Source organism: Mizuhopecten yessoensis, unplaced genomic scaffold (assembly GCF_002113885.1).
Source record: "Mizuhopecten yessoensis strain PY_sf001 unplaced genomic scaffold, ASM211388v2 scaffold8427, whole genome shotgun sequence".
Taxonomy (NCBI): domain Eukaryota; kingdom Metazoa; phylum Mollusca; class Bivalvia; order Pectinida; family Pectinidae; genus Mizuhopecten; species Mizuhopecten yessoensis.
The window spans coordinates 127,845-138,691 of record NW_018407542.1 but is presented as its reverse complement, the minus strand read 5'-3'; the positions used below and the strand labels follow the sequence as shown (position 1 = coordinate 138,691).

At 39.0% G+C, this 10,847-nt stretch overlaps 1 protein-coding gene across 2 annotated transcripts in view; it reads left to right on the top strand.

Annotated features, from left to right (window-relative positions):
• The first annotated feature begins 797 nt into the window (after nucleotides 1-797).
• Nucleotides 798-10,847, top strand: part of LOC110455936 (vam6/Vps39-like protein) — a 37,211-nt gene continuing 27,161 nt past the window's right edge. The window contains exons 1-7 of one of the 2 annotated variants that reach the window (XM_021506399.1): nucleotides 798-997; nucleotides 2,449-2,520; nucleotides 5,085-5,149; nucleotides 5,724-5,766; nucleotides 6,662-6,756; nucleotides 9,892-9,963; nucleotides 10,445-10,483. In XM_021506399.1, coding sequence (XP_021362074.1) covers nucleotides 925-997; nucleotides 2,449-2,520; nucleotides 5,085-5,149; nucleotides 5,724-5,766; nucleotides 6,662-6,756; nucleotides 9,892-9,963; nucleotides 10,445-10,483 — 459 coding nt within the window. In that variant the 5' untranslated portion in view covers nucleotides 798-924. Of the gene's footprint in view, nucleotides 998-2,448; nucleotides 2,521-5,084; nucleotides 5,150-5,723; nucleotides 5,767-6,661; nucleotides 6,757-6,778; nucleotides 8,121-9,891; nucleotides 9,964-10,444; nucleotides 10,484-10,847 lie in introns of those variants that run through there. The other variant, XM_021506400.1, reaches the window with a different exon arrangement.

Genomic DNA, 10,847 nt, shown 5'->3' with positions numbered 1-10,847 from the left:
CAGAACACAATACATCTCCAGCACACACGCAAGCATACACACATAGGGAGATATTAGCCAGGTGGCATAGGACTAGTAGTTAGCGCCTGATAAGGCAGCTCCTGCGAAGTCCTCAAATTGTATTGATTAATGTATATGCTAATTGTATTGATTGTAATTTTTTTTTGTATCCCTGTACTGTAAAGCGCTTTAGGGTGGCTTAGGTTAGCTAGATAGGGCGCTATATATCAAATGCTGTATATTATTATTATTATTATTAAAAGTGCAGAGATACTTATTGTCATGAAATTTATTTATTGAAGTTATTATAAACATAAACATCATCTTGATAAGAGGACATACTTTTATAAAATGAAAGGAAGCTGTATGATTAATTGTTTATTGTTATCTGTATGTCATTCATACTAACAACACCCAGTATAAATGAATTTAGATCATGTCACTTTGTAGCAATTTGTTGGGTCACGAAAGAGACTGACATGTTAGAAGTCCAAGGAACTATTTTTTAAGGAGACATCAGCCTTGATGCCTCATTATTGACTATGTTAACGTTATAGTATAGCATTTTGATAACTAGTACAAGTTGCACCTTTAGGGGGCTTGTTGAACCTAAAAATAAATATTCACACTTTAATACTTTAAATAAATTGTTTATTCCTTGTAACTATTACACACCAAAAATTATAAAAAAATACGTGCACTGGACCACGATAGCTAGAAGATTAAATCAACTTTGCCACGCCCACTCAAAGCAGACGTCTTAACGGAAGTGGAACTCTCTTGACAAAAGAGTTTCAAAAAGACAGTCATGTGAAAACGAAAGAATCGTCTTGGTCTGCACTCCTTACTCGATTGAATCGATGATATGTTCGGCCTCAGTATATCAGTTTCATGATGATCATTGTCAAATAGAAAACAAGTGCGATGCATGACGCGTATGAGGCCATTCCGATTCTGGAAAAGCTTCCCCTGAAAATTGAATCTGTAGCTTGTTACGGTAAACACGGCTTGACAGTTTCTCATAGAAACATCTTCATTTCCGTCATTTTATAACGCCCTTTTAATACACGTTCATGTATCTGCTTGACAAATTATCGCAAGTGTTTCTAACCGCTGTTTACACGCCTGCTTGTATTTCTCTTTGTGTTTTTGGACGAAGGTGCAGAAAAATGTCGTTCATTATCATAAATGATAAACTGACGCAAGTTTTCATATGATGTATATTTCAACTTACCAAGTTTGTATACGAAAACACTTTAAATACAGAGTTGTTTATATTTGTATTTTCATCATTATTTATGTGTATCGCTTTCACATATGATGTATTAATAATATCTGTAAGTTATAGTAATTATATCTATTATTTACTAGTGGAATGGCAAGACTCCAGTAATGATTTCTTCTTGTTGGTGTAATCACTGTATTTACGCATCTTATCTTCATCATGTAGCAGATCAGGACAGAATCGATTGTCACACGTTTATTACATAATGTTTCATCTAGAGTTTGAAAATCCCAGCTTTTGTCCTCTAAAGAATTAAGATGCTGCTTACTGTAAACCATTTCCTATTGCAACTTGAGGCCATTATTAACAAACTGTTGGCTTGCCAAAACCCAACCCAGGACTTGTAATTTTTATTTGGTAGATAGGGAAAATATTCTGTTTTGATAATGTCATATTTACTGGTTTTAGTCAATCCTTTAAAACTGTTTAATTTATGTTGCATGATTTCCTATTGATAATTTACACTCATTAACATGTAGGTAAACATTTTCTGTGTTTTTGTTTTAGCAGAGATACTAATTAATTTAACAAAAAAAAGACAACTGACTATTTCCAGAACAAAAAACGAGAAAATAAATTGTCAAAGTGGATAATATCAGAAATTTTTACAGATTTTTTTTTTTTCTGAGCCAGTGTAAGTGTTAGGCAATCAATCAGTATTTTGTTTAAGGTAGACACTACCAGGAAGTGTAACTATATCATTACCATTGTAAAAAGAGTCTTTTCAAAAGACAGAACTGCAGTTGTTCCAAATTTTGAATGTTTGAAACTAGAAATAAAAATGAAAACAAGAAAATAGCATGAGTCAAACTCCTAACATTCACACAACAAAGCCTACACTTTGCCAATATCAAAATAAGTCATTTTAGTTGCTTCATCTTTTCTATAGAGAATACTACAAGGAAAAAACCCTGATTGGAACTCCTCTTCATGATTATAACTGATGCAGTGGTGCAGTACTAGAACCCTTTACCTTAAGCCTTATTCTGTATCAATATTCTTCTAGAAGTTCTAAGTTCTCCAGCAATGACAGAGATAAATTTGATCCAAATGTAGACCCAATGTAAAGAAGACCTTTTAAATGATTTGTATACATTTTAATGATATATAAGAACATATAAACTGTTTATTATATGTGATTGCATGTTATTTCAACCTTTCAGAGGACACATTGCTTGTTGGGACAAAAGAATGCCATCTCTTACAATACAAAGTGAAGCGTACAACAGGAGCAGGTATGTAGAAATACAGGGGTTCTTCATTGTTATGTTAGAATTTTTTTATGACAACTGCTTATGAAATTTATTTAATGGAGCCAACTTCTTAACAGACTTATGCTGTTTCATACCTTGATTAAACTTTTAAAGCACAACAACTAGCTATCAAGCAAATCAGGTCTTCAGGAAATATTAGATTAAGTGTTTGAGGTATCCAACGAAAAATGTACCTCTGCACACTGTAGTCTTTGTACACCAGTAGTTCAGTAATAACTGGTTTAACTCATGCACCCCTGAAATATCACAATGAACTATTCAGACCTTTGAATTGGAAGAGTTCAAATGTGTCTTCGGGGTGAACAAGTTAAGTCTGCATTTTGTTTGGCTGTAATTGTTAGTGCTATAAAAGTCCAAATAAACAATCATAGTGATGATCACATGTTTTGCTTTATGCATATCATGCATGATAGAACAGGTTGACTGGAAGTGTTCCATTTGACAATTTAGTGCTAAATTTCACATTTATGTGAACTCTAATAAGGGAAAATACTATAATCATGCTGGAAAATGAAGACCCAACGCCAATAATCTGTTAAGATGTGATTGTAGTTTCTTCATCATCAACATGGACCAAGCGGTATGTAGGGTGTCCCAACACCAATACATAGGGAGGTAGGGTGTCCCACCAATATATACAGAGGTAGGGTGTCCCAACAATATATACAGAGGTAGGGTGTAGGGTGTCCCACCAATATATACAGAGGTAGGGTGTAGGGTGTCCCACCAATATATACAAAGGTAGTGTGTCCCACCAATATATACAAAGGTAGTGTGAAGGGTGTCCCACCAATATATACAGGGACAGTGTAGGGTGTCCCACCAATATATACAGAGGTAGGGTGTAGGGTGTCGCACCAATATATACAGAGGTAGGGTGTCCCATCAATATATACAGAGGTAGTGTGTAGGGGGTCCCACCAATAGATACAGAGGTAGTGTGTAGGGTGTCCCCCCAATATATACAGAGGTAGGGTGTAGGGTGTCGCACCAATATATACAGAGGTAGGGTGTCTCAACAATATATACAGAGGTAGGGTGTCAACAATATATACAGAGGTAGGGTGTCAACAATATATACAGAGGTAGGGTGTCTCAACACTATATACAGAGGTAGGGTGTCCCACCATTATATACAGAGGTAGTGTGTAGGGTGTACCACCAATATATACAGAGGTAGTGTGTCCCAACAATATATACAGAGGTAGTGTGTCCCACCAATATATACAGAGGTAGTCTGTAGGGTGTCCCACCAATAGATACAGAGGTAGTGTGTAGGGTGTCCCACAAATATATACAGAGGGACGGTGTAGGGTGTCCCACCAATATATACAGAGGAAGTGTGTAGGGGGTCCCACCAAAATATACAGAGGTAGTGTGTAGGGTGTCCCACCACTATATACAGGGACAGTGTAGGGTGTCCCACCAATATATACAGAGGAAGTGTGTAGGGGGTCCCACCAAAATATACAGAGGTAGTGTGTAGGGTGTCCCACCCATATATACAGAGGTAGGGTGTCCCACCGATATATACAGAGGTAGGGTGTCTCAACAATATATACAGAGGTAGGGTGTCCCACCAATATATACAGAGGGACGGTGTAGGGTGTCCCACCAATATATACAGAGGTAGGGTGTCCCACCAATATATACAGAGGTAGTGTGTAGGGTGTCCCACCAATATATACAGAGGGACGGTGTAGGGTGTCCCACCAATATATACAGAGGTAGTGTGAAGGGTGTCCCACCAATATATACAGAGGTAGTGTGTCCCAACAATATATACAGAGGTAGTGTGTCCCACCAATATATACAGAGGTAGGGTGTCTCAACAATATATACAGAGGTAGGGTGTCAACAATATATACAGAGGTAGGGTGTCTCAACAATATATACAGAGGTAGGGTGTCCCACCAATATATACAGGGACAGTGTAGGGTGTAGGGTGTCCCACCAATATATACAGAGGTAGGGTGTCCCACCAATATATACAGAGGTAGGGTGTACCACCAATATATAAACAATATATACAGAGGTAGTGTGTCCCGCCAATATATACAGAGGTCGGGTGTAGGGTGTCCCACCACTATATACAGAGGTAGGGTGTCCCACGAATATATACAGAGGTAGGGTGTCCCGCCAATATATACAGAGGTAGTGTGTCCCGCCAATATATACAGAGGTCGGGTGTAGGGTGTCCCACCACTATATACAGAGGTAGGGTGTAGGGTGTACCACCAATATATACAGAAGTAGGCCTCGGATGGTGACGTGTGACAACACGCTTGAACAGATATTTTTGAGGGTTGTTATTAAAAATAAACCTAAACAAATCTCCATCCCAGCTTGTTGTGATCCATCACCACCTGAGGCTTAATTAGGGTAAATAACATCACTTATTTTGCTTCAGTGAACATTTTTAGCGTTGTTGGTCAATATTCATAGATGAAAGTATTTAAACCAGATGATTTGTCATGTTAGGGATATGTATTATGCTTCAGTTTGCTTGTGTTTATATTTTGTAGATGCAAAAGCAGAGGTGACTTTGGTGAGATCATACAAGAATTTTGCCAGGAAACCCATTTTACAGGTATTCAGAAAGTGTACTACACTATCAGGTACATTCATTGAGGTGTTTGTAAATACTAATAAGCTTTCTAGGATAATAAAAACAGGTAAATTGTAAGTCATCAACTGCTTTTTCATAAGGAAGTAATACGCCAACAATAAACGAGAACATAGTTTGGTAACATATTGTTTGGAAAATTGTTTCCTGCCATTGTTCTAGTAGATTTAAAAGTATTGACTTGCTTTTAGATGGCAATTTTCCTTAAATCTCTTGTTAGCCTTCATGTTGGCTGTAAATGCTATATGAAAACAGTTAAATGCCTGTATTCATGTTTTGACTTATAATAATGAATTAAAAAATAAGGTAGGGACAAAAAAAATTACTCCTTATATAAATATGCTGTGTTTTATCAAAAATATGGAAGAGATATTTGCCAGCAAGTGTAAGTGGTATCCAATTTTATCATAATAAAGATGGCTTTGACGACTAGGCATTGCTATTTATAGAGATTTGTGTGTCTTTGCTAGGCAATTGAATTGGTTTACTATGGTGGCCAGACGTTTTTCATATCATTTAAACATTTTTTTAATTGCAGTTGGCAGTGGTACCAGAATTATTCCTGCTCATCAGTCTTTCAGGTAAATTTAATGCAGATTACTATTTCAAATATATATAAAATATGCTTTTTCAAGTGTCAAAGAAGTTCTGATTTTTACACAACGATTGAAATAAGAATCTTAATATAAGTACCAGTTTCATGAAAAGAAAGTTTCAAACTTAATGGGGCCCATCGTATGTAGCTGCTGGCACTCAATCAGCTATAAACTTTTATGCTTTTTATGCGGCTCTTGTAATAAATGTAAAGATATTTGAAGTATAATTTTAGATAGATATATATGTACAGTCAATATATATATATCTAAAATTATACTTCAAATATCTTTACATTTATTACAAGAGTCGCATAAAAGTATGAAACAAGGCAAATTCTGAGAACCCTTGAATTTGAAAGTAGACCTGTCCTATATGACACAAAGGAACCTTGTGTGGCTGGTTAGCCTACAACTAGTCAGGGCCTACAGCTAGTCAGGGCCTACAGCTAGTCAGGGCATATTGCTTCATAATATGATATTGTTTATACACTTTATTTGTTTATAATACATTACAAGCAGAGAAAATTAACACCTAAAATCAGCAGGAATTTGTCTGTAAATTGCTGTTCACAGTGAACAATTTCTGAATAGATTTGTAATCATGTTCAATTACTCAACATTGTAATATCAGGAAATTCTTCCGTGGCAATAACATCTGGAAAAATCATCTTTAGGTTTTTGCTAATTCCAGGTTTATTAAAATGGCTAAAAAATACACATACACAAACATATAGACCTATTGAAATGTATATTACAAGTCTCTCCTGTAAAAGAAAAGGCACATTTGGCCTTCAAAATCAATTAGAGCACTAAATTTGTTGAACAACAATCTGAAGGTAGACCTAGTACTGATTAAATCATCTCACTTGTTGTTTTACAGATAACATCATCAATGTGCACGAACTATCTACATTTGGTCTGCTGACATGTCTGTCCAAAACCAAAGGAGCCACACTGTTTGCCATAGGTGTTCAGGTATGTACTCTTACTGCTAGTGTAAAACCAAAGGAGCCACACTGTTTGCCATAGGTGTTCAGGTATGTACTCGTACTCCTAGTGTAAAACCAAAGGAGACACACTGTTTGCCATAGGTGTTCAGGTATGTACTCGTCCTCCTAGTGTAAAACCAAAGGAGACACACTGTTTGCCATAGGTGTTCAGGTATGTACTCGTACTCCTAGTGTAAAACCAAAGGAGCCACACTGTTTGCCATAGGTGTTCAGGTATGTACTCGTACTCCTAGTGTAAAACCAAAGGAGCCACACTGTTTGCCATAGGTGTTCAGGTATGTACTCGTACTCCTAGTGTAAAACCAAAGGAGCCACACTGTTTGCCATAGGTGTTCAGGTATGTACTCGTACTCCTAGTGTAAAACCAAAGGAGCCACACTGTTTGCCATAGGTGTTCAGGTATGTACTCGTACTCCTAGTGTAAAACCAAAGGAGCCACACTGTTTGCCATAGGTGTTCAGGTATGTACTCGTACTCCTAGTGTAAAACCAAAGGAGCCACACTGTTTGCCATAGGTGTTCAGGTATGTACTCGTACTCCTAGTGTAAAACCAAAGGAGCCACACTGTTTGCCATAGGTGTTCAGGTATGTACTCGTACTCCTAGTGTAAAACCAAAGGAGCCACACTGTTTGCCATAGGTGTTCAGGTATGTACTCGTACTCCTAGTGTAAAACCAAAGGAGCCACACTGTTTGCCATAGGTGTTCAGGTATGTACTCGTACTCCTAGTGTAAAACCAAAGGAGCCACACTGTTTGCCATAGGTGTTCAGGTATGTACTCGTACTCCTAGTGTAAAACCAAAGGAGCCACACTGTTTGCCATAGGTGTTCAGGTATGTACTCGTACTCCTAGTGTAAAACCAAAGGAGCCACACTGTTTGCCATAGGTGTTCAGGTATGTACTCGTACTCCTAGTGTAAAACCAAAGGAGCCACACTGTTTGCCATAGGTGTTCAGGTATGTACTCGTACTCCTAGTGTAAAACCAAAGGAGCCACACTGTTTGCCATAGGTGTTCAGGTATGTACTCGTACTCCTAGTGTAAAACCAAAGGAGCCACACTGTTTGCCATAGGTGTTCAGGTATGTACTCGTACTCCTAGTGTAAAACCAAAGGAGCCACACTGTTTGCCATAGGTGTTCAGGTATGTACTCGTACTCCTAGTGTAAAACCAAAGGAGCCACACTGTTTGCCATAGGTGTTCAGGTATGTACTCGTACTCCTAGTGTAAAACCAAAGGAGCCACACTGTTTGCCATAGGTGTTCAGGTATGTACTCGTACTCCTAGTGTAAAACCAAAGGAGCCACACTGTTTGCCATAGGTGTTCAGGTATGTACTCGTACTCCTAGTGTTAAACCAAAGGAGACACACTGTTTGCCATAGGTGTTCAGGTATGTACTCTTACTCCTAGTGTAAAACCAAAGGAGTGGAGTTGGCCAGGTCAGTCAGGTGGGGCTTATGGCGGTGGGTGTGTAGGTGGCCCTAGGTTACCTACCCCGTCCCCCAAACTGGTCCTGCCTCCGGTTTCGGGCATTAGGGTGGTGGCTCTGTTCCAGGGCCCTCCCTGGTTTATCCCACCTTTTTGAAGGGTGGGAATGGAGCACATTGCGGTCAACAGGCTTCTTTTTCTGCGCCGCCCAAACCACTGACCGCCTATGGGCAGTCTTGGGGTTTCTCCCAGCAGGGGGCTTTTCTGTGTGCTCCCCCTCCACCCCAGATGGGGTTCCAGCCTGGATATGCCCCCCCCCTCCCCCTTCTTGCCTGTGGCGATGGGTTCCCCCATCCATCCGCCACCGAGCTGTTCTCGTAAATGTTCGCGCTCCCAGCCAGCTTCTGCTGCCGGTTCTGTCAGGCAGAGACCGCGTGATGCTAGGGCTTCTGGTCGTGCTGCGTTGTCTCGAGCTCCTATTTTGGAATTCATGTCTACTAGTAACTTCCGTTGTCCTGTGTCGACTACTACCTTGCTGCAGGTTCCAGGTTCTTTTGATCCTGCTCCTGCTGCTTCTCAGGGACTGTCGCTTGCTCCTATAGTTCCTTCAGGTAGGTCACAGTCTCTCTCCCCTCCTTGGAGGGTGACGTTGATGGAGGTGGATTCAGCGGGTGCCTCTGCCTCTCCTATTGATGAGAGGGACATTCTTCATGGCTCTCCTGGTTGCTCTAATTTTACGGAGACTCAGGATGAGGATAGAGAATGCGATTTTTCTGACTCTGATTTTCTGTCCCATCCGGTTATTTCCTATTGTATTCAGGATAATAAACCATAAAATAGGGGGGGGGGGGGGGGGGGGGAAACGTAGGATGTAAATCAAACATTACATTTTGTACCGGATTCAGTGGTGTTGTTGCTCATCATTTCTATTTTCATTTGCTCAAACCAACTAGTCGTCTGCAGAAGGGTCCAGATCACTGCAGCACGCCTGGTTAATCATATTCGAAAGAGAGAGCACATCACACCTGTGCTGTATTCATTGCACTGGTTACCTGTACGATACAGGTCGCAGTACAAAATTTTGGTGTACATATACAAGGCACTGAATGGAACAGCTCCCCAGTACCTACAGAAGCTTGTTAGCCTGTATCAGCCGTCATGATCACTGCAGTCGGAAACAGAATCTTTGTTGTGTGTTCCAAAATCTCATACTGTGACCTACGGAAACCTGTGCTTTGGGAGGGTTTTGGCCACGTTGTGGAATAGCTTACCATCTGCTATTAGAAAGTCAAATATTCTGGCCAAATTCAAGAAGGACATAAAAACTCAACTCTTTACGTCTGCATTTTAGGCTCTTTGCACAGATGTCATGTACATATCACCCTCTATTTATTCATTTATGTGCACATTAAGATCATTTTCTTTTTGCTTAATGTATAATGGTGATTGTAAGCCTTTTTGTTTAACAATTATAACTAATATTATTATCCAAATATTGTGCTGTAGAGTAATTTTACAAATTATATAGGGCACTATATAAATGTTGTATATTGTTATTGTATATTGTTCATGTCTATAACTATTTTTGCATGCAGAGAAAAAAGGACAAAATTTATAGCTGACACTTTTTGATATATGTTTGTTTCACCTGTTCTTACTCTGTGTTTACAGAGGACAAAGTCCTTGAGTGGGGAGGTTGCTTGTACCCTCAGACTGTCTGTCGCTATAAAACGCAAGATACAGGTAGGTCTTTTCAACTTTTTGACATGCTTTTCAACATTATTTAGTAATAAAATGTTTTTGTTAAATAATCAAACTTAATTATATGCAAAAAATGTTGATGGAGTCGAGACCTCATTGATATGAACTAAGTTATCTGGAATGCATGATTATCTTAAAGGGGAATAAGAGGGATGAAAAATTTATTAAATAAAACTTTATGTCAATGCAATTGGAAAACAAACATTTTTATAAGGAGTTTGTATATGTTATAACATGGTCTTGAATGCCCTTAATGTGATGGAAAATGGCTTGATTTAGGTGCCCAGGCTTTCAATACTTCAAAATTACAAATGAAAAAAAATGATTACTTTGACCAAGCAGCTTTGAAGTAGTTTTGACTACAGTATATGAAATGAAGTGTTTTGTGTATTAAATCTATTTCCTGTGGTTGTGAGATACCAGATGCATTAGCTGTGATTTTAACACAGTTGTTCTGTTTCAGACCTATTACTGGAAGAACAGAGATTTCATGGACCTACAGGTTGGTGGAGTATTTCTTTTTTTATCAGCTTCTATTTGTTAGAAGCCAACATACCTGCTAACATCCTGTTGAGCAGGACGTTGTTGAGCAGGACGTTGTTGAGCAGGACGTTGTTGACCAGGACGTTGTTGACCAGGACGTTGTTGACCAGGACGTTGAGCATGTGATAAGTCTAATAGTATTTGCCCTGTGATTGAGAGTGTTGTAACACATTCAGTTGGACATGCCCTTTGACAGTGATGAGCCAAAGCTAATACTGGAGAGGCAGAACACATTCAGTTGGACATGCCCTTTGACAGTGATGAGCCAAAGCTAATACTGGAGAGTCAGAAACATACTCTCAAATGTCTACTGAGAGGCCTGG